This window comes from Corapipo altera, unplaced genomic scaffold (genome assembly GCF_003945725.1).
Source record: "Corapipo altera isolate COAL_440 unplaced genomic scaffold, ASM394572v1 55, whole genome shotgun sequence".
Taxonomy (NCBI): Eukaryota; Metazoa; Chordata; class Aves; order Passeriformes; family Pipridae; genus Corapipo; species Corapipo altera.
This window is the reverse complement of record NW_020884882.1, coordinates 10,820,942-10,848,540: the sequence shown is the minus strand read 5'-3', so window position 1 is coordinate 10,848,540 and position 27,599 is coordinate 10,820,942. Positions and strand designations below refer to the sequence as shown.

Sequence of the window (27,599 nt, the reverse complement as noted above, 5' to 3'; positions counted from 1 at the left end):
AGTTGATACTCTAACGCCCAATACTTTATACTTGTTTCACTTCATGACATGCACGTTCTCTATTTAAAAGTCTAATGAAGTTTACAGTATTTCACCAGTGTCATTTCAACGCACTGTTCCCCTGAGTTTGAAGATTACTTTTTGAAATACTTCACTGCAAATATAAAGCCTATGCCTCTCAAGGAAGAGCCTAGCAACCATGATTCATATGTTCCTCTTCCGAAGCTGGGCTCATTTAACTCTCTCCATCTGGGAATATTTTTCAAGGTCAAACTAAAAATTAAAATTGAAACCTCAAACTTTCCATGTATTTTTCCATAAATTCAGTGTTTATATGGTATCAACATACAGATACTATTATAAGAGCTGCTAGTCACATTAATTCTAAACCTACTATATTTACTTTCATAATAAGAAACCTCTGACCATTGTGACCCCCGGAATTCACTTCTCCTTTCAAATGTAACTTTGTTTTTAAAAAGGTAACTTTAAATGATGTATTGCTGCACTTGTTTACCAAGACTAAAACAAGCTCATGCCATACACAATTCTGAGATTTACTTGTTGAGCATGTAATAGGGAAAATACTTCTTATTTGGAAAAGGTCAATAGAGCATCATTTTCTAACAAAAAAAGGAAAACCAATAATGGACCATCTGGCATACTGCACATCAAGTAACATGGAGCTCAGCATGTCTAATCTGAAAAACTTTCTAACACTGAGATGCCATCTCCTCTTCTCTAAAACACATCGTGGAAACACATAAGTGATTGAGTAATTTCTTAGTATTTCCAGCATTCTCTTTCAGGGTAGCTACACTAAAGAAATTCATGCTTGTGGTCATTAAAACTAACTGTGTACTCTCAACCTCATAATTCTATTACTTAACATCACACACAACAGAACACACAAAATAGCCTAAAACCTCCTCAGTTAGAGAAAAGGTCAGCAGTTTGCATTTATTTAGCCACTAGTTTCAGTGGCTACCACAGCTGTATATTTTTATTGGATTTTTTTTTTTAACCCCCACAATATATCAGATTTCCTACAAACCTTGTTGCCCCTTTTCAGACAGGGACCATTGCACAGTCCATTTATCCTAGTATGTAATAAGACAGCATCCCTTCTAGAAATGAAATATCACCAAAACCAGTGAGGTTAAGATCCTCTCCAGTACAGCAATCATTAGAAGAAGAGGGTAGAATGAACCCTAATCCTGGCTGTGTGCAGAGACCAGAACACGAGTTTCCTACTTTCCAGAAGTCTGTTTACTGCAACTGAAAAAAGGAGGAGAATGAAAACTGAATCAGAAGAAGAGAAAGCAAAACTACCGAGGGCAGAAGTGAAAGGGCAAAGAACAAACTATCAGAGTTACAGCAAACGAACAGAAAACTCGATCAAACTGCGACATGAATGTGTAAAAGCTCAGCAGAAATATTTTTCATGCCAAAACACTGCTAATGTTCATTCTTCCTTATCCATTCCCAGCATAAACATCTGCTTATTAAGATTATTTTTAAAAGTCTCAGTCTGATTTATCACAAACATGTATGCACTGCTCACCATTCAGTGTAATTTGACAATGGACACTGTACACTGATACCTGATGTGAACAGCAAAAGGTTTTGGCTACAAAGATCCTCCCACAGCATAGCACAACATGCCTTCAGCACAGCACCAACCTGGTTATACTCCCAGAATATTTTTAATCACTATAATTAATATTACACACATTAAACCCATGATGCCCTAAACTATTAAATTTACACTCACAGCAGATATAACCCTTTATTATTTTTAACCGCCCCCCAAACACAGAATGTACTTTTCTTTTTACAAGAGTCTGATCCAAATCCACCTTAAGCAAATGTACCAACTTTTATCAATTCACTAGCTTTTCCATTAAGAAATCAGGGAACTGTTTCAGAGGTACTATAAAAGGAAATTGTAAATAGATTCCATTGTTTTGGAATGTTGCCAAAATCTAGATTGTTTGAACTATTTACTTCATGAACCAAGTAAGATCAAATAATGTCCACCAAGAGCTATCTTGAATACATTTGCTCTGTACTAGCTGTGTTTTCTCTTCTCATTAGAAGAGAATCAATCTTGATCATACTAAGGTAAAAAATATGCAAGTACACTTTGTTTTAATTTGACTTAACTGGTAGATCTCTTTCTTTACTGGCACGGTTTTAACAGAACTATTATTTTAAGATAACACAACTCTTCACGAACATCTGAAAATTTCTTGAAAAGAGGAGGAAAAAAACCACAGCTGTAGTAACTTGAAAGTAGTTGACATCTTGAAGGAAAAGAAATTTTGTGACAACTCCCATAATTTGCTTGGAATACATGTCCCAGGTAATGTCAGATCCTGATAAAGTAATTAAAATATTTCTGTTGTTTTACCTTTTACAGTTGTGGAGAACATGAATGTCATTTAGTGTCTGAAAGCAAATAAAACCTTCCAAATTACTATGTTTAAGGGCTTGTGATCTCGGGGAGATGCACGAAGAGGGAGAAGGAAAGCATCTAACCAGCACTGAGGACCACAAACAGGTTGTACCAAACCCAGGCAGATTTCACACAGAAACCTCAGCTCTGTCACCACCAAACTAATGACTTATAGTTGGCCAAAAAAGCTAAACTTCTGCCAAGAAATCTGCACAGTGGGCCAGTCCTGCTGAATCTATTGCTGACTGTAGTTGTCAATAACAAGTAATCTTCAGGCACAAGGAGAATCTTAGCTGCAAACTGAGGCAGCTACAAACAGCACTGCAAGGTATTTAACTAACCTGGTTATCTTAAGTAAAGCTCCCATCTATTTTAAGTCACACAGGCCCTTATTTTAACTGATATGAATGTTTTATTAAAAAATTAAAGTGATCCAAGTTAGTGTCTCAAAACTTACCTTTCAGACACAAATATTTCACTTTCTGCAACTAAAATACTATTTTCTAAACAACATATATCCAAACTATTTTCCAGAAACACTCAAGTGCTTATCATTCATGAACACATGTGTTTTTGTGTACTTATCAATGCTGAAGTGAAATTAAACTACTGGCAATTTTTTTTACTGTGTACTATGCAAGACAATAATAAAAGGCAAATATTCCTAAACAGATACTGTGAACAAAATAACTAAACCATAGAGTACTCAGAGTGCTCTGGTTTACACAAATTTTAAAACAAAATAAGAGATTCTAGCAAAACATGCATACTTCAGGGTTTTCTGCAAAATTTCCAGTAATGAACACTTAAGTATTAATAGAACACAAGTATTTTATGAACCATATGTGCAGGCATGACAAATTTGTGCCTGCAAAGAACACATGCATAATCAAACAAACCAAACATAAAATGATCAAATTTGCACACAGAAACACTGTTTTAAAAAAAACTGTTTTCAAAAGGTGCTCATGTTGCCTCAGACGCAAAAAAGCCTTTTAACACAAAACAAAACAAAACAAATGGGCATTCCCATACCTGAGCTGTTTCATTTAGGGAAGCATTGCTGAAGTGTTTTCTGCAAAGTTATCTATTGCCAACTTGCCAACTGCATTTTCTACATTAAGTAACTTATATTTCTTGCACATACAGCTTTGGAAGGAGGAGACATTTGAAAGGCACAGCTCTCCTTGGGTTCTGAACTTTGTTTCACTGTGCAGTTGCTGATCAGGTGAAGGAAGGAACAGCTGAAAACTTGATTAAATGTTTTTACTGCATTTTCCACTTTGGCAAATGTAGCAGTTATCCAGCATTTTACTGAAGTCCTAAGAATACTCAAACCTCAAAGTTTTGGCTCAGAGAAACAACTTTCACTTCAAGACTGAAAAACCCCACAATCTCGTTTAACTGGGCACAGGAGCTGCATTAGATTTGATCACTGTCATAAATCTCTACTAGTGTTAGAACACTTAATCTCTAAAAGGGGAGTCCTCTCTGTCAGGTCTCCTTTCAAAACTCATGACAGTCTGTATTTCCAAAGCTACAGCTCTGTAGATTTTACTTTGCTTTCCCCAAATTCAAGGCAGAATCTTACCTGGTGAAAGGGTCAAGGACGACCTACCTCTTTTCTGTGGGTTCAGTTGTGCTGCATTCCCAAAAGCCCATCCCCTGCATCATCCCCTGGAGTTACACCTCCAGCAAAAAGCTTTGCCATATGTTGCAGGCAGTAACACTGCTCTGTGCATACCCAAGCTGCAAATCCAAACAGCAATCTTTGTGCAAGGCTATGAGCACAGCAATTCTCCTGGAGCCTTCTTTCCTCCCTCTCTCCATGAGGATGCAGAATGAAACACTGACAGTCTCCTGTTCTCTAAAATTTAACAGTTCTGGGAAGTGTCTGTATCATATCCAAGGATAAAAACTGAGCAGCAGATACCAAAGAGAAGTGTGTCATGCACACGTGCACCTGCAAGCCTAGCGTGCAGCTGGGAGTTCTAATTTTAGGCTCCCAAGATTTGAATGTTCCTGTAATTATATATAAAACATATTAAAGCAGACATCTAAGTATTTAGTTAAATTCTTTGTATATGAATTCATCTACACACATTTTTTTTGAAAATCTAACATAAAACACATGTCAAATTGTTCAATCAAACTATTAAACAGGTTTTCTAAGTTTATTATAAGAATAATCCATAATTTCAGTGAGCAATCTTACAGAAGATTGTCAATAGAAAGACAGGAGTAAATTTCTCAATGAAACACAAGTAGCATATTTTAATCTGCTGAGAAGCTTTTTAAGTCTCCCCCCACACACTGTATTCTGTTACATGAAGTTTTCATCAGCAATTTGAATGAAGTCAGTCATCTGCAAAACTACTCCCATTTGCTGTTTAGTTTTCAGACCTAAAGGTATTTTAAATTTCTCCAACCAATTTATATGATATTATGCAAATGCTGAACATACAATTTGTCATGTAAGAAATCTTCATTCAAAGTCATGCATTATTTTTAGGTGACATGATCTCATCATGCCACTGCTGTATTTTGGGAAGGCCAACAAATTATTATTTATGTTCCTATGTAAAAAAAAAAAAAATCCAATCCTAAAATACCTTTAAGGAACCCTCAAAGATGAGTTGAGTTTTGCAACTACGACACAGAAATTAAACTGAATTCAGGGAATGAAAAACCTTGAATTTGCACAGTAAAATTAAAATCTGGACTAAGCTAATATGAAAGTGTACACAGAAACACTTCAGTTATTATGCAGAAAACCAGGGTCTATTGTGAGGGGGGAAAAATGTCCTGGATAAGCCACTGGTTAAACACAGTCTCAATTAAAATGAAATAAATCATCCACAGAATAGTCTAAAATGTATCTCAAGTCATATAGCCTGAAGCACGCTACAATTATGAATTGTTTTAACATCAACAGGCTTGGCACTTCTCTTCTCTTCCACAAGCAGCACTCCGTGTACTCTGCAGCAGCTGCACTTTTGGAGTAGGAAAAAGGAAGTTTCTTTTATTTAAACCTAAACTCACAGTTTACACAAAACAGCTCATTGCAGCAGAGGCATTTTGATCCGTCGTGAGTGCAAATGGTGAACGTGCTCCAGGCGTCCCAGCCTCTCCCATCTCCCATCTCCCATCCAGACATGCTTTGGAGGGGAAAAAGAATTGGCACGTGTGGTTTCTGCTACTTTCCCTGTGCAACTGCCCATCTCCAGCCATAGGACTGGGTGCTGGCTGTGACTCAGTGCTCAGTAACTGAGGGAGTAGAGCAGTAATAGACATTCACATACAGATTTACACATTTTTTTACTGGGAACTGGAGGAATACAATGTACCCATGACTACATCTTTTGTGGTATGAGAACACAACAAAATTTTGTAATAATAAAACACATCATGTTCCCTGCTACCTAAGACATGCACAGTGCTCATCCTTCAACCTCTCCCCTCCTCTTCCCTGCTGACTGCAGCCCCAACTCCTGTGCGACAGCAGCATGTTCTTTAATACAAAGACAACACATCTTGGCACAAAGAATGCTCTGGCCACATCTGATATCATGCACCTGATACCTGAGGGAGTATATCCAAAAAAAAAAAAAAAAAAAAAAGGAAAATAAAACACAGGACCTGTCAACTGAATTGTATATCAATATTTTCTTTTATTAGGCAACCCAACTACCTAAAACCACCCCACCCGTGCCACTCCCATTCTCCATGCACTGGAACATCCACCTCAAAAATAAGACTGTTTCAATCATGCCTAATATAGCTATAAAGAAACTGATGCCTCTGGATTTTCACATACCAACTTACACTTCTGCACCCCTCTCAATTTGGCAGGCACTATTAGTTTTTCCATTAAAATTTATTTCCCTTGCTTTACAGATTTACTGGGAATTGATCTGATACAATAAAAAAAAAAATAATACGAGTTGCACAGCAACAGGCATATAAATGTACTATAGCAAAAAAAGCCCAACAGTACTGTGATATTTAATACGATTAAACGACAAAGTGGAAAATAAAATGGTTTTGTTGTTATAGTGCAGTAAAAGAGCTAACCCACTTCTTATGTATTTGAACATACATGTAGTTACACAAAGTATTTTGAACTCAGCTATTGCATACCTTTAAACAATGAAATATTACTATTTCAATTATCTAGCTGAGGAACTGGTAAACCTTAAGTCTTTATGTCTCACAATTGATATATTCCAGCACATACAGAGCTACAGTCACCAGGGATTTCCTGCCAAGAGGGGATCCACCTGCTCAGAAGGGTTAGGCTTCAAACTAGTGCTAATTGTCCTCTGACATACAGTTATAGGAAGAAAAAAGGTAAGCACTGAAGGAAATCAGGCTACCCATTCACAGTATAAGGTCAGTAACTTCACTGCTGGCTGTTTGTGATACAACACAAACCCAGTTCAGCCTAAAAACTCTTCATGGAAGTTAATTTCTTTTTGTTATGGAATACTGAATTCTTCTAAAGAAGAAATTTAGGTTTTGCCTTTGCACATCACCTCCCCTTTAGAATAAGCCCATCGCTATCCTTATTCCAAGATGTATTTCTTCACTGTTAGGAGTGATTCGCCTTATTTTAGGAGCCCGCCTTCACAAAATCTTCCCGAATTCCATCTCCAAACATTACACATAGAATATACAGTATGTATACAGAATAAAGACTTTGAAAACACTGGGTGAACAAATCTGCACCAGGTATAATTCTTCTATATCTGGCACTAGTTCTCCACTACTGAAATCACCCATTTCACTCGTAAGGTTGGGAAGGACTGCAACTTTTAATATTTTTAAATTAAGATGTATTAAAAAATGAAGCATCACTTAGATCATATTATACATGCAGAAGCTCTGAAAGGACATGTTTTAAAGTAGTTTTTCTGTTCTTTCATGGTCTGGGCCTCTTTAATATAACCTGAACACCAGTCCACTTGTGATGTACACAGAAGGTAACACCTTCAGCAAAATAAAACAAAAGGGAAAGACAGAAGAATTTGCTTGGACTACTTTATGTTCTGATTATGCTGGTTTGCTTTAACTCACATTTTTATTTTTGACAGATACTTCCTAAGACTGCTTTGCTTCTCTGGTCTCTCTGCAGATAACAGCACTCGAGACACTTAGGAAGAAAAGGTATTGGATATGTATGAATGGACCTAAACACACAGCGGGAGGTGAAAAAAAGGCCAGCTAGGGAGCAAAATGCTCTTGGGAAAAAGTACTGAAATGCGCACCAGCTTTAATTTTTAGACATCTTGTGTCAAAAAAGGACATAAAAACAACAAACATGATTATTTAAGCAGCAAGACAAAGTCATCCTTATGCAGATACAAGATTAGACGTACTCAGAGCACAGCTGTGCAATGAGACACAGGCAAGTGGTGTCCTGCAGCCCTGAGAACCCCACAGATCTCAAGTGGTGGTCTGATGCATCATGTTGCAAGAGGAGGCCTGTCTGCAAAGAACATGTCAGGGAAGACATGAAGCCAGTTTTAAGGAACAGCCACAGCAAAGAACACAGAGTTGGTATTTTAAAAAGGCATGCAAAAGGACATTTCAGAGCACCAGTTAACTGCCCCTGGATGATTCAGGATGACAACAGTAAGTAAGATTAAATAGGTATCAGGAATTTGAAAGGTAAACAGGATCCTTTGATATTATAATAAATTTGTAGAGTTTACCATCCCCCAGTACACTGAAAACAAATAACACATCCACCTTCCTAAAGCAGCCAAAAGATAACTACTGCAAACATATCTAGGATAACAAAACCATGGTTTACAACAGAAGCAGATCCTTTGCCAGACACAGCAGTCGCACGCACATGAATTTTAGGACCTAGGCTGGGATCTTCGGCTCAAACCCGCTCGGAGACTATGGCAATCTCTAGTGGTGCCTATCCAGGGTAGGCAGGAAGCCAAAGCCACTGCTGCCAAACTTGTTGAGCCAGTCTTCCCAGCGCTGGCCCACAATGCACCGCTTTGTGTTTGGAAATTGCTCAAAAGCTTTTGCTTCCAGCAACAGTGTGGAGCACTTGGGGAAAGATGCCAAAGGAGTCCAAGAAAGGGTATGGCCGGGCCACCATAGGAGTAGGGACACCCCAACCGCTCCTGTCAGTCAGTGACATCACCCTGAATCACTGGGATGACACCACGCTTCCTGTGAGACCTCGGTCACAACTCCACTCACATGAGTGCAGGAAAACTCCTGGGATGATTAAATTATAAATAAAACTGATGATGCTGCATCTTACCATCATGTCTCCCCATTCTACAACAAAGAGCACCATCTATCCAGGCTGTGATTTTGACCTTTCCTGGGAGAGAGGCCTTACTTCACATTGTTGTGGTTGTCCACAGCAATTCTGTATGGCGTCAGCAGGAGGACAGAGAATTGCAGTGTTGCACAGAGAACCCCTTTTGCATCCCAAGCAGTTGTAAACAAGCCTCAGATGAGACACGTTGACAGTACACTGAAGATTTTACTCCTGTGCTCTACCTACTCTGCGGATAAAAATAGTATTCTTATCTCCAAGGCTATCAAGCTAGTGCTTCAGATCATTAAATTCAGGCCACAAAAACAACAGAAGATACTTGCAAGTTCTATTCCAGCAAATGTCACAGTGGTCTGCACCCCTCCATTTCAGGGCACAAGCTGAGAGCCAGGTAGAACCAAAAGGAAATTTCCCAAACAAAGCCTGATGCATTTCGGACTTCTCCAAACACCCCATGGAAACAGTGGTGTTTGGAGGCACAGCACATCAGGCACAGCAAACTGGATGTTAAAGCAGTTTCTAGAGAAGAAATATCCAGACAAGAAGAGGACTCTGCCCAGCCTAGATACAAAACATAATCAAACCTTATCAGGTACGGTTCAGACACTGATATTTCCCCCAGAGTCTCATAACACAACTGGTAGTAGAAGTCTTCCTTCAATCACTGAGCCACAAAAACCCCACAGAATTTAGGACAAAAATTTGCAATCTATTATACACACTGACTTTGGTAGGCAATGCAGATATATTGAATTTGGCTCAAAACTTCTCTATAAATTACAAACTACAATGTGGAACAGAAGCTCCTTAACAAGCAGGATTTCTAGACAAATGATTTGGGTAACACAACTTTCACAGAAATGAAAAACAAAATTGCTTTTGAGAATTCATCTTTAAGTACTTTTATGAAGTAAATGCTGCCTATCAGGAAATTAATTTAGGCCTTTCCTCTCAAGTACTTCCATTTAGTACCAGCAAGAGCAGGACGACTGCCATCTCTGTTTGCAGAGCAGAACAGACACATTCAAACGCAGATTCTGTGTTTTAAAAAACAAATTATCTGAACATCCTAAACCTCAAAATTATATTCCTCACAAAGTAAAGTCCAGTAAAGCCTTCTTTCTAGCTGTCAGAGGCAAGTAAAACACTCCTTTAATACATTTCTAGAGTCACTCTAACTGAACAGGAACAAAACAGATGATTTTAACATTTATTGGGAAAAGTGGGAAAATTCATGGGAAGATTTATTATTTTGAAAATAATTCACTTTCCAAATCATTTTATGTGGCTGTCTCAATAATCCAACACCCACACTGTCTGACTACTGGGAACACTTTCTGTTCCTTTGACACATCCATCAAAAATATGGCCAGTTATCCCAAATCTTTGCAGCGTTTGAGGCCTCTGGATATTCCACATGACTCTGGATTTGTTCTGAAGGGATAAAAAGAATATTTGGTATGGCACACATTTATGTATAGTGTATAAATGATGCCTCTCTCTCCTTTTGGCATCATTTGCAATAGCACTCCAATAAGAGAGAAATGATGCTGTAACTCTTCTTCAGCAGAGTAACCCAAATTCAAATTGTATTCTCCAGCTTATAGAGTTACTGGGAAGCACCTCAGCAATGTTAGAGAAACTTTTGATTTCTATTACCTGGTTTCCTGACATAACTAATAACTAAAAATAATTAAAAAATATTAATACATTAAATTATATAAAATAGTTCTTACTTGCTGTTTAGTTTTCACAATACACCACTTATAACTGATCCTGATTTACACTGCAGTTATTCACTGATACAACATCTCTAACACTCAAAGATAACCAAGATACAAGATCTACTATGCTATACAATTTTGGAGGTAGACATGTAAAAAACATATCAGATCCACTCTGAGAAGATACACAATCAAACACAGCCAAACAGATTCGAGGATTACCAGACCAAATATGTGATGGAAAATCATATTCTTTACGCAGTCACCACCTTGTTTTGGAAACAACTTTACAGTTAGAATACAACTGTTATTTCACAAAGCAGAGACAGAGGAGCTGCTTAATCCAGCATTACTAGGAGGGGAAAAAAAAAAAAAAAGAAAAAAAGATTGTAGAACCACACCCTAGGTGTAAACTGATACAGATTTTCTTCTGTATTTTTGCCTGAAACAATAGCCAGAGGGTGTAATTTAGGCTATATACACCTTGACAAAGCCATGGCTATAATATCTAGGGACTGACAATTAAATGTTTGCATAGTGAAGTACTTCTCTGCTGTCTGTCTGATCGTGAGGTTGTAGTGAACGTGGCTGTCTTCTCTCTCACCACTGAGCACCATAACCTGGTCCTACGTCCTCCCTACGTCACAAGTAAAACCCTTGCTGACTTCAGTGGCTCACACCACCACCTCACATCCCCAGGTAACACTTAATAAACCAATTTGCCTACTGACAACATCTACTACACCATTTATGCAGTCAATGAAGAAAACTGTAGACAGAAAACTGAGTTTATGGAGGATAAAATACAACGTAATTTGATGTTCATGGAAAACAAACATCCAAACATCCAATTTACTGTGTATTCACCATATGACTTGATTTTCAAATTTAACTCATTCAAGCTTCTACACTTCATTTTAATGCAAGCAGCTATAGGACTTCAAGGCATGAAAGCGCCCAACCAACTTTCTTGCAGATAAAACCATGAGAGCTCTAGATTTCAGAACCAAAGCACACAACATGAGCTTACAATCTCAAAACTGGTCCCTAATGGATTTTAACCCTTCAGCTCCTTTGTATACATTTTCTCAGCACCAGCTGAGAACGCTGCATTTTCTGTTGCACTGCAGTCGATGAAAGATTCAAGTCTTGCTTAGCAACAGAAGAGCAGATCAAGAACACTGCGTAAGTTTTCTGCCTGTTATAATTTCCCCAGAAGAGAAGAGAGGCATAACCAATTATCTCTTTTGCCCTGTATTATCAATGAAGTTTGCCTATGGGCTATGCCAAATCAGGGTGAGGGTGAGCTGGTAAATAAACAATCTTTCTCATGGGAAAACAGGTTACCACAAACCAGCTGATTCCACAAGGGCTGATGAGCAGCATTTACACACAAGTAACTGAGCATTTGAGTATTTCTAATCTACCTGAGCCAATAACCCAGGATATTTACCATCATGGTGACCATTTCTAAAGGTAGCAATCACGACTCCAAGCAATGTGGGAGCAGCTGTGTGTGTAGTTTACTTTGATGAAGTCATATCCTGTCATACCCCGTAGTATCTGGGATTACCACGAGTATCTGACTTGCCATGAGAATCAGTTCAAGAGCCACGGCACCACCAGTCCTGGCTCACAGCTCCACAGGCAAGGACAGCTTCTGACTGTGCAAAGCCTTCTAGCAATGGGAACACAGATTACAACAAATTCATTGCTTTCCATGACAACTGCTTTTACAGTCATGCTATTTGCTCCATTATACTTTGAATTCCCTTTGTCAGATTTTAACACTCATTGCTAAAAAACTTGAAGTGTAATACAAAGCTCTATTCACCTCTGTGCTGTCACCTACACTGTAAGAATGTCTAGGAAATAATGTTGAGTATCATACATATGAGGAAGTTCCACAGCAGTGGTGATTTCATTCATTCCCCAGGAAGAGAAACAATTTTTAAGCATCTTAGCTATTATTTAGACTACTTAATTACAAGTCAAACATTATAAGGGTTTGTGAAAGATACAATCTTTTCTGTCTTGTAAGCAATAAGAGATCACACCTATCCCCAGTCGACCTTTGGCAGTTACAGGCACAGTCTGGGCATAGCCAGGAGAGGTGTAAGAACTGGACAGATTTGCTTTTATAGATCCACTGCAATGGAAGAAATAGCTTTTAAAATAGTTACCTTAGAGAGAGTAATCTGCATCCTCTTAACCCAATTTATTTAAAAGTATCCTTCACTAAGCCTTTTTGTCTTTCCTGCTCTACTTAGAAGATAATGTTACCAACTCGTGTGAAAGTCACATTTCTACATATTTATTGCACTGTCCTTCTTTTACTCAGCATTTGTTGTTAAATATAGCACAGAAAGTATACAAAAAGCAATCTTTAACCAAGTATTATCAAGACATCACCTCTTCTGCACAGGGATAACCTAGCTAATCACACATACCACTTAAGAAGCATTAGATAACAGTGAATTCCCGACTGTTACATATGTGTATAGACAACTAATTCAAAAGGTTCTTATTAAAAGAAAATATCCTGCCTTCTCACATGTCATGGATAGACCGAGGCAGTTTTGTGGCTGCAGTTCCAGTGACAGCCTCCAAGGCCTTGCAATATCACACTAATATGGTAATATCTAAAACCTGCAAAGTATCTTTAAAGCATATGAGATGACACAGTTCTAACTTGCAGTCTAACATCACAATATTCTATTTATAACATCTGACTCATCTCGTCAGAAATAATTAAATATTGTAAACAGAACTTGGATTTAAGGAGAAAAAATAACAAGAAGAAAATGAGAGCCAGTCACTGCAAAGAATTTCAAAAGTAGCATCCTTTCAAATTGCATGTTTTTCAAGCAATCTCATAAAATCTCCACAATTTTCTTACACAGTTCAATGCAATTTTAAAGTCTCCTTGTAATTGTTTTACGATAACCAGCCCACAGATCCTTAAAACTTGTTGTGTAAATAGTCAATTAAAATGCAATGAAATGAAGAAGAGATTTATCTGATTACAGACTGTGAAGAGCTATGCAGAATGTCAAAAAAGAAACATGGCACTTTGTACTGCTACCTTAAAATATTTATTTCAATCTATTAAAAATTCTCACAGTGTATTTGCAGGCAGTCAAGGACTATAGAGCCCTCTAAGTATCTCTGACATGATTTAACACAACAAAAATCAACTCAATTGAGCACTTCCCAAGGCTGAATAAAAACAAATTTAAATTTGAAATAAGATGCTGTCTCTTACTTGTATTTACAACTTAATATTGAAACAGAAGTTTCACCACCACTTTAATTATTTATTGAACCTGCTACTGGGAAAATTCTAGACCTTGGCCTTCTAGTGAGCCTTTCTGGCCCAGTCCTGGATTTCACTGGGCTCAACCCTGCCCAGCAAGGGTTCGAGAAGAACGAGAGTTCATTGCATAGCTCTTAGTACCATCACAGCTCTGGTAACTTCCATTAATAGCAATTAATATAATCAAATCTCAAAGCTTCTGCTGAATGCCCAAGAGGTTCATGGAGTCTTTTATTTTTATCCCCAGGACATATTAACTGTCAAAGACCAGAAGTTCAACTGTTATCAGGTGACACGATGCTGAACAGAATTTGCTCCCACCTGCTCTCCTGACTGATTGTACAGTCACAAAATCTTCTGGAGCATTTTCTAAAGGTGCCTACCAAAAACTGACAATCTGCATTCCCACAGAAAATTAAACACTTGCTTTTTAAAGACAGAATAGTCTAAAAACTGTAAGACTGGTACCACGCAACATCACCCCACAGCCAGCACCAGTTCTGACCCGTGATACTGCTGAGCACCAGTGACCATCACCCAACTAACTCAGCCTCTGATAAAGTAACCACCTCCTCTGCATCTCCCCTCATGACCAGATCATCCCAAATAGCTCAGTTACATACAGAGAGCAACCACAAACTTCCTTGGGATTCTAAGAAGCATCAAGTACAAACAGAACAAATCACTGGCATGGAAGGATGCTGTAAGGGTGGCCAAGACCACTTTTCAGCAAAGATTCAACTATCTTGATCAATGACAATTGATCAAATTCAGCTCAAGACCCAAGTTACACATGTTCTGTCCTCCTGTAGTTTGTTGCCAGTTAACTATAAGCCATGGTGACAGTACCAGTGAAGTGCTTGAAACAGGCAGCACCAAAGGATTCACCTCTCAAAGGATGCAACACGCAAAAATCAAACTAAAAAAAGGGACTCTGTGTGTGTGTAACTGAAAGAATGAGATTCTTAAGCTCTAGTGAAGACACCCCAAGGTTTCAGCATGCACTGGATAAGCTATTAAAACCAAATCAAAGCCAAACAATTTTAAATTGTCTAACCAAATCCCTCTTCTTCTCCCTGTGCTTTTATTTTCCCCTGAGATACTATATAGTTTCCTTTTTTATAATTTTTATAATTTTAGATATTTAACAATTATTTTATGAGTCAATATAAGAATCTAACAGACTCTTACCTCAACCACTTCAAAAAGGTTGTACAGATTAATAAGTAAAAATGCACATAATGATGATGCACATGGGTTATTTCTCTCTCTCTCCAACGGAGACTTGGGGGTGGTGGTGGTTTGGTTTTTTAGGTTTTTTTGGGGGGTTGCTGTTTTTGTTTTATTTAAAACAGCACATATGATAACTGGTAGCAACTGGAAATTTTCTGTGAGGAGAGTCAGAATTTCTTGGGGGGAGGGAAGGTTAGGTCCCCAGCCCCAATAAACAACTTTAGGCCTCACTGTTTCTATCCAGAGCTTCTCTACTCTTCCACAGAGCAAAACAAGCCAAACTGTTGTCAAATTTTGTAAGAAGCAAAAGTTCACTCTGTTGAAGCCTGTCAAAGTTACCACGCACGAACTCTACACTTACACACACAGTTCTATTTAGAGATCCTCTTCACAACAACAGTCAGAAAAATTTTTAAAAGCAAACTAAATTGAGCACGAGTTAGCCAGAATCTCCTGAAAAACTGTTTCATGAAGCGATTAAAGTTTGATACTAAGAATCCATTTTTTTCAAACTAAACAGTATCAGATACTACAGACACATCAACCTCCTTTCAAGATCTGCTACATCTCCAAGATCAACTGAATGTATAAAAACATTTTGGCTGCATCTGATTGCACACACTCCCACTATCACACAAACAAGTTTGAAAGATGCACTTCAGCAAAGTTACTTTTCAAAATAAGGAAAATGCATGAAGAGGATGAGATTTTTGCCTCGCTGTTTTAAAGTGCATTTACAGATTATAATGCAACATGCTATCCTTGCTTCATCACAGCACAAGCTGTGTGGCAGGGGAATCATACCTCTAGCTGGTTCACAAGCTCTAATTAATTGACTGGAGGAGCCAAAAGATTGTCAAGTCAATTACATATGAAAATAACTAATAAGCACAATTGATTCTAACATGTTCTTATATTGATAGGATTGCTCAGCACAAGAAGATTTCAGTGTAACAAATCAAAGTAAATTTTAAGGGTTACTTTAAAGTAAAATCTTCCCATGATGATGGACATCTCTTTCTCATTCCCATCTTCTGGAGATTTTCTGTAACAAGAGCAAGCCAAGTCCATTGAGCCCGTACCTTATTCCTGCAACTCTGATTTCTACATCAAAGTTCAGTGTGGACTGTTCCTGCCTCAAAAAGCAACATGTAAGAAAGTATCCAATGAGTTTCTTACTCTGATGAAGGTCTGTGAGGATCCCAGCAGGAATGATTGCATATTATGGATTAGCAGAACAGAAAGCTTATAAGAGTAGTGAAAAATAAACAGAGAAGTAAGTAAGAAAGACAAATACTGGGAGTTTGGGAAGCCCAAATTCAAATTCTAGTTCTTACTTTGACATGAGCTTCATTATGAAAAGGAGGGCTGGATGTAGAAAAAAGTGTTTGAGACTATGAACTAATTTTAGTTTCCTGATCCCTGTGTGGAACTAGCATCACTGACAGGTATTAAGGACTCATCAGGCTTCACAACCACCAGCATGCTGAGAGAGGAGCTGCCTGATCAGCAAATAGGAAATGCCAGTGACAAAGGTGTGTCTGGAACCCTGCCTCTCTCCACTGCTCGCAAATGTTGCCCCGGAATTACACAGTTATGTCCTTTATTCCTTTAAAAGAATAACAGGCATTATTCTTTTCCTTTTAAGCACAACAAAAGGAGAAGCTGGCAGTGTTAAGCCTCTTCTTTAATACAGTGTTACAACAGGAACACTCACTCTTCATTCAGGAGACTAAGACTCCACTGCCTGTGAGGCTGAAATCCACCTCTTGCCACCAGGCAGGATGGGGCCATTCCCACCAGAGGATGCAGAGAAACAGCATGTGGGAAAAGAAACAGCTACCACCCATATCCCAGTGGGTACACAGGCCAGTGGGAGCCTGACAGTTGTTAAATAAAGAAAATGGTTCTTGGTTTTGAACCCAATTCTAATATGTGGGCTGTAAAGTCATGTTCTTCCTTCGCTCCCTCTCCAGGCCATGAATATTTAATTCTTTTATGCAAACTGGAAGAGTTGCAATGCAAGGTTAAATTAGCCCAAATAACCTTGAGATCCTTTTGTGAAGTTGGGCCTCTGAGTCAACTCCCAATCGGTAGAGAAGTAGCTTTCTTAGACAAGGAGTTCTGTTGTTAGTTGTATTTAAAACACTGTGTGGTACCACGACAAAAATTTTGAGGTTAGAGTGGATTTGACAAAACTTATACTTTTGGTTCACCTTTCTGTGTTAAGAACCAAGGTTTACACAGTCCAATAAATGTTTGTTCCTCAACTTTGAAGGTAAAATTCTTCCTGGGAAAATGAATCAGTTACAGTATTTTCGAAGTTTTATTTGATAACACAATACATATATATGCTGGCATGTTTTGCTACTCCCCTAGTTCCTTAAGTTAATTTAAACTTAATTAATACCACTGCAGCTTTATTTTGTAGTAGGTTGAGCTCCCTAGAGACCAGCTACAGGTATACACCAAGTCAGTCTCTCATTCATGTCATAAAGCAACTAAAATAAATAGACTTCTAGAAGCCTGACAGAGCTACTAAGTTTCACTTTTAATTCTCAAAGTTTTTTATGACCTTCCTTCAACTCATAACCCTACAAACCATTCACACAGTTGGAGTCAATGTAGAAAAGTTGTGTCTCAGTGACCAGCCTATGCAAAAACAGTGTCATGATCTCTCTCCAGAGGGGAAAAAAAAAATAAGATACATTAGTCTTCACCCTGCCAGCTAATCATTAAAATCTGGAAACCTTAGATGCTTGCATTTTAAGAGGTAGAAATAAGAGCAAATGTTTGAAAATCCTTATTAGTAAAATCTTTATTATGATAACGTGCATGCTTATTGTTGTAAATGCTCTTTTAGCACTATTACATTGGAACTTGGCAATGAAGTAATAGTGATTTTTCAAGTGCCTAAGAACTTAAAGATACACTCAAAAGATGGCAAAATGACCCAAGTGAATGTGAATGCTGCAGCATAGCTGCCTATTGCATCTTTCTTCCCAGTCAGTGACCACTGACTCTGATCCTAGAAATTGATTTTTCCCAAATTTTAGCAACATAGGGAATTCTACAAAAAATAGCCATTTTGATTCAGCCTCAGTATGGATCACTGCCTCCCGATCTAACTAGCCTGTGCCACCTTGCTTTAGGTTTCATTTGCTGTTTGTAGCTCGAAAGTCGATAAGTGCTGAATCAGATCACCTCCTAAGGTCCCTGGCAAGTCCTGCCTCCTGTGATTGTAAACCATGTTTACAAACTCAGTCTTCCATTTCTAACAGCATCAAACAAATGACTCTGGTCTAACTGTTCTAGTGTCTAAAACAGCTGGGCCTCTTCTCCAGCACACCTCTCAGATAGTCCAAGGGAACCAAGTACCAATAATATTAAGACAGTTTTAGAACCTTTCTCTGCTATAAAATAACTGTTAAACTAGAAAAACAAACAAAAATTCACATCACAAATCAGACTCATTCCCTTCTTTTTTCCCACTGCCTGTTAGAAAGTAACCAATAAACTACAGCTTTCATTCATCATCTACTTACAACTCCAAGTTGTTACTCTCGCAACAAACTAGGCCTTAATGGGCTTTTGCTAATCACAGGTGAAAGGTCACTCTCATTTAGCAGTGCACCAAGCAATAAACATAACACGTTGACATGACAGAGGAAGGGATTGATATTCAAATGCTGACAGGGGTTATACCAAGAATCAAAACATATTAATTCAAGAGAAGATATTATCAGTGTTGGCCATACATCTTTCTTAGGACTATTTAGAGGCTAAAAAAAAAAAAAGAAGAGATCCATATAGAAATACAGTAAAGACAATAAGTAACCTATGTCCTAACTTGTAGTTTTGAGATTAGGTATTAATTTAATAGCAATGCTAATAACACCAGTCACTGACAGGCCACAGTCCCAAATCCAAAGCTATAGGATCAAAGTTATCTTTCTCTTTTCCATGCAGGTCCCTCCTGCAACTAGTTACGAGCAGGAAAACTTCTCTGTACTTTTCTTAAGAATGAATTGCACTCACCTTCTCGGCAAAGTCGCATTGCTTCTCGGTTTCTTCCATATTCCTTGAAACTTTCTTCTAATGCTGTTCCTGGAACCAAAAAAGCCACAAGACAAGATCTCAACCCGTGCTGAAGTCGGAGGGGAGGGCTGTTGACCTGTAGCCCGTTCCCCCGTGGGCACACACCGGGCAGTAAACACGGGATCGCAGCGCCCGAGGTCTCCCGGCGCGGGGGAGCCGCTGTCAGCGCCGGGGATGCCTCACCTGCGGCGGGAGCTCCCCGCCCCACGCCCCGGCTGAATCCAGGGCAGGAGGTGCCGGGCTCCGGGGACCGGATCCGACCTCCCCGCACCGTGTCCCGGATTACAGGAACTGGGGCAAGCGCTGCCCGCTCCGCGCCGCTCCCGAGCCCGGCCGGGGGCGCGCACCGGGCAACGAATGTCGGGGTGGGGGGAGGAACCGACCCAACCTCCCCGCCGGGCCCCGCACCCGCCGCGCCGTCCCGGGGCCGCGCCCGGGGCACCCGCACCCCGCGGGGCGCGCTGGGGACGGGCGGGGGGGGCGGCGCGGGCGGGCACTCACCGTCGTTCCCGTGAAGTTTAGCAGCATCGACCCAGTGGCTCCAGGGCTGCCCCAGCATCGCCTCGGGGCTGGGCAGGGACCTGCGCTCCCCGACGGCCGCCATTGCCGCTGCGGTGGCGGCGGGGCCGGCGCCGCTCCCGCCTCCTCCGCCTCCTCCCTCGCCGTGGCGGGGCCGCCGCTGCCGCTGCCTGGCGGGGCCGCCGCGCTGCTCCCTCCTGACGTCACCCGCGGCCCGCGCCGACATTCTTTCCGCTGCTACAATGTAACGAGAAAAGTCAGCGGCCGCTTAAGGTGGCGCCGCGCTCTCTTAAGGCGGCGGCGCCGCGCCGCTGTCACGGCGCGCCCCGCTCCGCTCTCTCCTTGCTCTCCCCCCGCCGGGAGCCTGCGGCCCTGCGGCGGCGCCGACTCACCTCTGCGGCGGCCCGGGGGGCAGCGCCCGGGTGCCCATTATTGTGCGGGGAGCGCTGCCTTCCTCTTCACCGTGTAGGTGAGGCGCGCTTGGGTTTGCGCTAACAAAGCGGCGGGAGGGAGCCGGGGGTAGGGCTACGCCGCCCGCCAGGCGAGCCCCGGCTCCATGGGCCGCCTCGCTCCCTTGCGCACCGCGGCCCCGCGACCCTACAAAAACAACGGCCGCATCACAACCCCGCCTGGCACCCGCTGCCCCGGGAAGGGGGCGGGGCCGGGAGCGACGCGGCGGGCGGGGCCGGGATGGGCGCCCCGCCCCTCCCCGCCGGTCCACCTTAAACCCGGCGCCTCCTTAAAGGCAGCGGCGAGCAGGAAACTCGCTCCGGGCGGGCGCGTTCCCCCCCCCCCCGCTCCCTCCCCTCCATCTCGTCCCTCCCTCCCTCCCTCCCTCCTTTCCAGCCTTTCCCTCCCTCTCCTCCTCGCCCCGGGCAGGAGGGGGGGACACCGAGCGAGTTTCCTGCTCGCAGCTGCCCTCGTTATACCCGTAACCTGTCTCCCGAGGGGAGGGTCTTATTGTTATTCCACAGTTCTTCTTAAACAGCTTTCCACCACCCCCCCCCCCGCCAAACTTTGGGATGACGTCGAGCGGTGTTAAAAGCGAGGATTAAAGGATGCTGTCGTGCCTGACGACTCATAGTAACAAAGTTTAAGCGTTGGAAAAACCAAGTTGTTTGATTAAAAAAAAAAAAATCTGGGTTTGGAATTCATTTATTATAGGGTTTTCTCTCCCCTAAAATATTCAAGTTCCAATGTAAAATTAAACTCTCAGGTCACAATCTGCAAAGATTTCTGGCCGTGCTTGATGCCACCGTCAGTAAAATACCCTCGATGAACAGCTAAAAACATGTAAATCTTATGTGCTGCCTCCTCTATAGGTACTCAGTCCATGTGTGAGCTCGAGAGCACGGGACTGGCACCATCAGTGGAACTGCTCACAGATCTCATATTTTGTCTGGTATCTGCAAAACCAGACAGCAGAAATCAGAACTGTAAATAAATTGTTTTAAAATACACAGTCCCAGTCCTGCAGGGGTGTATATACACGCAGGCTTAGCTAATTTTCATTTTCTATTTTCATTTAAAGTGTGGGACTATACAAGCTAGAGCTGTTTCTTTCCAAATTTATGCATATAAAAGATCTATAAATTCAAGCTCATCACACCATAGTCATATGGGATGGGATAGGCTGTAATTATAAGAATAGTTTCAGTGTTCCACCCAACTGATAATTTATGTCACACTCTGAATGTATCTCATAAAACTGCAGATTTTTCTCTCCTCTTGATCACTGCAAGTCTAACTTAACTCCTTAATAAAAGGCCAACACCATAAAATTTAGATAAAGAGAGCAACTGTGACTTCTGCTGCAGACATTTGTAGCAGGATTAATTATCAAAGGCCATCAACTTCTCAAGATGGGCCCTGACAGTTACATCAGGTCTTTGCTGCACTGTAGCTTCGAAAAAACTCTTCAACTTAGTCTGAACATGAGTAAAGGTGTTCATGGTACCAGAGTCTAAAGATAACTGATGAATGGAAGGCATTATTGTTTGATTAATTATCAATTAGAATACTTTATAATATAGAAAACTACTTAGAATTAAAGCTGAGAACATCACTGGAAAAAAAATGTCCATCAGGTGCTAAACAATTTCTGAACAGAACCTCTATGATTGATTTCTTTTAAGCTTAGTTCTTCAAGTGCTTCACAAATGGAGCCTAAGATAACATCCATAGCTGAATTCAGACTCCAGCTATAGGATAAAGCAAGTTACAGACAGGTCTATATTCTCTGTGTCAAATATTCTCGTTTATATTACAAACTTCATTCATGTAGGTCCTGGAGAAAGTCATCAGAAAGCTGCCTCAGCTGCAGTTTGAAAAAGAATCCTTTATATGTCCAAGTGTCGATCAAATCCATAAAGGCTTTTTCTTTTTTTTTTTTTAACAAAAACATACAGCAAATATAGTGAAGAGTGACCAAACAGAGTCACAGAATACCATCTCTTACTCTTTAACAGTGACAGAGTTGACCATGGCATATTAATTTAATGTTCACACATCACATGATTCTTTTCTTTAAACATTACCAATGTATGTATGTCAAATCATGCAAAAGCAAAATGGCTTAATTTGGCAAAATTACATCGATTAGCTAATTACTTTAACAAACCAATAGATAATCAACTTTTCAGCTTCTGAAGTTGACACTCATCAAGATACTCAGAAATGCCTCTTGATTCAAAAGTGCCAGCCACACAGGTAAAGCACATGCCACTATTATTTCATACAGCTTTGATTACCCCCTTTCTGGCTCTTCTCTGTTCTTTCAATCCGGTTGTTGCATTTTTTTTTCCCCTCCCTCAATCACAGCTTTTCTTTCTTTCCCATATATTCCCACTCAAGATCTAATTCTGCAGTCTGGGCCTCAGGCTGTCCTTTAGTAAACCTTCCGCTACTGAAATATTTCCCCACTGTGCGTGAGTACATCAGTATTCCAGCAGAGGGAGGGAAGTGGCAGCAGAAGGACTGGTTCATCAGTTCAGTGCACAAGACCAATTAGTCAGAGAGCAGGAATAGGGGCAGATGAAAAACTGATTTTACAAGCACTGGAAGTGGCAAGAACTTTCTTTTCCCACAAGCTCATCGGGCTGAATATGTGTTTGGGTTCTTTCAAGCACACAGGTTCAATTTCCTTAAATTGTTTCCATAATGCTATACACGGATGCATTGATTATTTTAGGCTAAAAAAGGGAAAACGCTGAAAATCCATCATGTCACAAGGAGATCAGAATTGAAAACACATGTACAAGCTGTAGACTTTAACAGAGGTGAGTGTTACAGATCTGAGACATCCAGTCAGGAGTGCAGTTATGCAAAACTCCCATGGCGGTCAGTGGAGAGCCAGGGATACTTTTGGGATCAGTTTGGTCCCTCCTGATGCAAAACACTTTTTGAAGAAACTCTTCCCACTGACTACAGAAGTAGTCAAGGATGTCCATGCACATAAATAAGGCACCTGCATTAGGCATACAGAATTAAGTGGGGTGAACCTGGTCAGGAGCAGGAAGAACACTAGAGTATGGAAAGCACTGCCTAAAAGCCAATGCTTCTCTTTAAGAGAACAAAAAGGAGCCCAGAAACGCCACCAGTTCTAAGGACTTAGCTGAGGAAGCAAAATAGCCCCAGCAGTAGCACTGGAACTAAGACTATGGCGTGAAAAACCATAGACTGCTCATACCTGTGAATGAGAACAGGTATTTGGAGAACAGAGAGAAAACACAAGGAGGAGTTAAGCTGAGAAAGTGGGGAAGGAAAAATGTGAGGCAGAAAAAAAGCAGAAAACAATGGATGATGTAGAGAAAACAGCCAAATAATGATGTGAAGAAAGCATAAACAAACTATATAACAGAGCCTGGAAAAGGAAAGAAAGGAGACAGAAAGAGGAAATGAAACATACAAAAAAAGAAAACCCACAGTTTTAAAGCTCACTAAATAGTTTTAACAACATATTAAACATAGTTGGTGACACTATGAATAAATGTATGCCTACAAACAACATGCAACTGCTGAAAACTGCAGCGGATGGTTATTCTGTGGCATGACACTGCAGGCATTTTTTCACCTGTACCAGCAGGTTTCATTCTTTTGCCAGGTGGTCCGGGAAAGCCGCTCAAACAGGGAACACCTACTTCAGCTGTTCAGTTAGAATCTGTATGACAGCCTCTGTATAGGACCTGAGATATGACAACTCTTAACTGGAATGAAAAAGGAAGGATGAATCTGCAGCCGAACTCTTTTAAGAGCAGAAGTACAATGATGCCATTCACCGATGATTTTCCACAATGAAAGTGAAAGGATGCGGGAACTGAAGGGCAAAGGGAAGACAGGGAGAACCCCACGAGGGTGTCACTTTATCAGCACTCAGAAGAAAGGAAAATAGTGAAATCACAAAAAGTCTGTCAAGAAAAAGCTCTGAGGGCCATAATGGCATTAAAGGAAATCAAATAAGTTAATTCTAGCCAAAAGGTAGGAAATGATCAAGAAGGGCTTTAAAACTAAGAAGAAACATTATTACTGAAGACTTGTTGGTAGATGAGAATCAGGATGAAGTGACAACTCGAGCAGCTGATATGCTGAAGTCCTGACCCTCCCATCAGCTCCTGCTGACAGCGGTGGAATGGGGAGGACATTCTGTGCATTTTAAAATGTATCTCCAGTATGAGAAGTGTAAGAATATAATTGGACAAGTATGGAAGCAAGAGATAAAAATTCATATAAATCAGAACATTCAGATGAAGATAGAACCACCCAGCCATATAAAACAGACCATTTAATGTAAGCCCCACTATGAAAAAATATTAATATGTCAAGAAAAATATATTGTGGTGACCAGTAGTTCAGTGAAATGGAGCAACTTCTCCCTTTATAACTAAACACAGGACCATGATCCTGCAAAACAATAATCATATGCAGCACAAAATAAAAAGTTACATAAGAAACCATGCCAGTCTATTATCCTTTTTCCCACAGATCCTGGGAACAGGTTGATGTGTATAATTTTATTTATGAGTAATACTTCAAAGGGGGAGCTGAAGATGCTCAGAAGTGCTGGAATACAGCTACTTTAAATACTGGAATATGAAATTACTGTGGATACCTACTATCAACCACCTGTACCAGAACAGAACAATATTGTTAAGATTAGAAGAATAACTTAAAGTATCCTTTTCTCAGGAGGAGGAATAGGGCAATGGAGGCTAACAAGTGTAAGTAAATCTGCAAAGAATTCTGCATTAGGATGAGAATGCACTACATGCTCCTATATGTTTATCCAAATACCACAATAACACTTTTACACCCAAATTATAAACCAATGTTATTGCCATGCATTAATAAAATATACAGTATCTATCACAACATTGCAACCACTTCCTTCTTTTCTTAACTATCAAATATGTCTTAAAGGCAAGTCAGATTTCTGCAAGAATTGATGACACAGTGATCTAAAGCAGAAAAAGGAACAGAGGAGCACAGATCCTGTGCTTAGATGTCACTAGATACCGTCAATTCTTGAAGAGAAATTTGCAGAGAAAACATTCAATAGTGACACAAAGTTTCCAAATGTTAAAGATAAATAGGTAAAACTACAAAACATGCATCCAGTTAATGATTTGGAAATCAAATTAATGTTTATTAATTTTACATAAGGTATTGGAATCACCTTTTGAATTTGGAAATGTTAAAACAATTTCAGCAACCCAATTATGCAGATGAATCATTTTAATCAGAGGAATCAGAAATAGGTATGACCTTTTAAATTCTCGTTTATACACTGAGAATATGACATTACAACTTAGAATTATTAAAATACACAGCTATTCAGGCCAATTGTAACAAAACATTAGTGCTGAATTTCCATTTATTGAAATCAAAGCACTCAATGGGGACAATTTGGTACTAATGATCTTCTGATGGAACCTACCTACCACACAAGGTTTCATAACCCTGCCTGGTTTCTTGCCAGTTTGCTCACATGGCTCCAAGACTCCAGGTCCAAGCACAGCCCACAGGACTCGAGTTCCTTGAGACCACAATAACACCAGCCTATGATGTGAAGCTGCCTGAGACCCTCAGAAGTGTGACATGCTGATTAACCACAAACCAAGGATCCTGAGAACCCTGGCACAAGGAAATTTAAATGTATACCATTCTTCTCATGTTTGACTGCTGCCTGCTGATGCTTTGCTGGTGTTACCTGCACTGATCACATGCTTGGCAAGTTAACAACGAAGTATCACACAAACAGGACATGGGCACGTCTGTGGGGCTTGACTGGGTGCATGCAGGGGTGCTAAGAGAGTTAGTCTGAAAGGTCACAGATGGGGACTCTCAGGTTGCTGGTAAACTGGTTAAACTGCTGTGCTCAAAGGGTGCTAATGGCCCAAAATCAAATTGGCAATCACTCACAAATGGAGTTTTGTGGGAGTCAACACTGGGCTCAATGCTATTCAATATCTTTTAAAATTATCTGGATGACTGGAATAAATGCATTCCTACTAAGCCTGTAGATGACACAAAAACTAGGAAGACAAGTAGATGAACCCAAAATGTCACTATGTACAGAGACTGTGACAGGCTGGAAGACTGAGCCATTTCAAGAGACACATTAAAAAACTGGACAGGGTCCAGCAGAGAGTCAACAAAATGATTAGAAAGTTGGAAAACTTCATGAAAAAATCAGATGGAATTTGGTTTGTTCAGCCTGAAGAAGGGAAGGTTCAGGGGAGATGTAATCACAGTCTTCCAATAAGTAAAAGATATTATAGAGAAGATGGAGGTACTCTCTTCACAAGGAACACAGTGACAGGGCAAGAGGCAACAGGCACAAGTTGCTTCAGAACTTCTGTCTGGACGCAAGAAAAAAATATTTACTGTGAGAACAATTAAATATTGGAACAGGCAGCTCAGAGAAATGGTGAACTTTCCCTTGCTGGAAATACTTAACACTTGGCTTGACCAGGCCTCAGATACCCCACCTTCAATAGAAGGCTGGACCAGATGATGTCCAGAGGATTCTTCCAATCTAGACTTTCCTACAATTATATGAAAACCTGATAGATGTTGTGGCCCTATTTAGTGATGAGGAGCAAGGAAGTAGATAAGAACAAAGCTAACTTCTGCAACCCCAGGTACTCTGGGTTCACTAAGACAGCCACTTCTCAGGCTGCTTGAAAATCCAGGGAATCATTTTGTAATAAAACTTTCAAGTATTACAACTTCCAATGTTACATATTGCAAGAGCCAGACCAGGACAAACATTCCTCACTGTTCCTGAGCCCAGGTTAACTCTGCCACTTAAATAAGTTCTGCAGATCAACTCCATGCTAACTGGCCCTTTCTGCTGCAATCTATTTTTAAATACATTAAGAAATTATTTGCACAGCAAATAGTGGCCAGGCTGTAACAGTCTGGATTCTTCATGTCTGTGCATAAGTCTTCTCTTTCATGGTGTTAAGCAAAAATATACAAAATGGTGAAATGCACGTGATGATAAAGAGTAGAGATAAATGTAAGGGAAACAGAGAAAGAAACAGATATTGTTTCAATGAATTAGCAGTACCTGATAAAATAATCTGCACTAGCAGCCTTTTAGACAAAATTTCAATTTATTATCATAATTTTCTCTTTTTTTTAACATTCTGCCATGTACACTAGTCATGGATAAAATCTCTCACTGTGTTAGGCAACTGTAAAGTCTTCACCTGAGTTTACAACTCTACTTTCTGAACTTGTAAAATAACAGGACTGATGCAGCAGCTAGGCTATGGTATATACCAGGGCCTAACAGACTTCAAATGCTTTAACATATCATGGAAACATGGAAGTAGACAAAAATAATTATTCATAAAAAGAAGATTACTTCTTCTAAAATATAAAAACTAATAAACTAAAAATGTTGATTCTATTATATTCCCTGTCTGCCACAACTTACTT

General features: G+C 40.1%; 1 protein-coding gene across 4 annotated transcripts in view; it reads right to left on the bottom strand.

Annotated features, from left to right (window-relative positions):
- The window catches only part of ATXN7 (ataxin 7), an 86,349-nt gene that overhangs the window by 40,267 nt on the left and 18,483 nt on the right, over nucleotides 1–27,599 (bottom strand). For 3 of the 4 annotated variants that reach the window (XM_027640649.1, XM_027640646.1, XM_027640648.1), the window contains exons 3-5: nucleotides 20,048–20,252; nucleotides 19,638–19,892; nucleotides 19,077–19,145 (exon numbers count right to left, since the gene is read on the bottom strand). In XM_027640649.1, the coding sequence (XP_027496450.1) occupies nucleotides 19,077–19,145; nucleotides 19,638–19,881 (313 nt within the window). In that variant the 5' untranslated portion in view covers nucleotides 19,882–19,892; nucleotides 20,048–20,252. The remainder of the gene's footprint in view (nucleotides 1–19,076; nucleotides 19,146–19,637; nucleotides 19,893–20,047; nucleotides 20,253–27,599) is intronic. The other variant, XM_027640647.1, reaches the window with a different exon arrangement.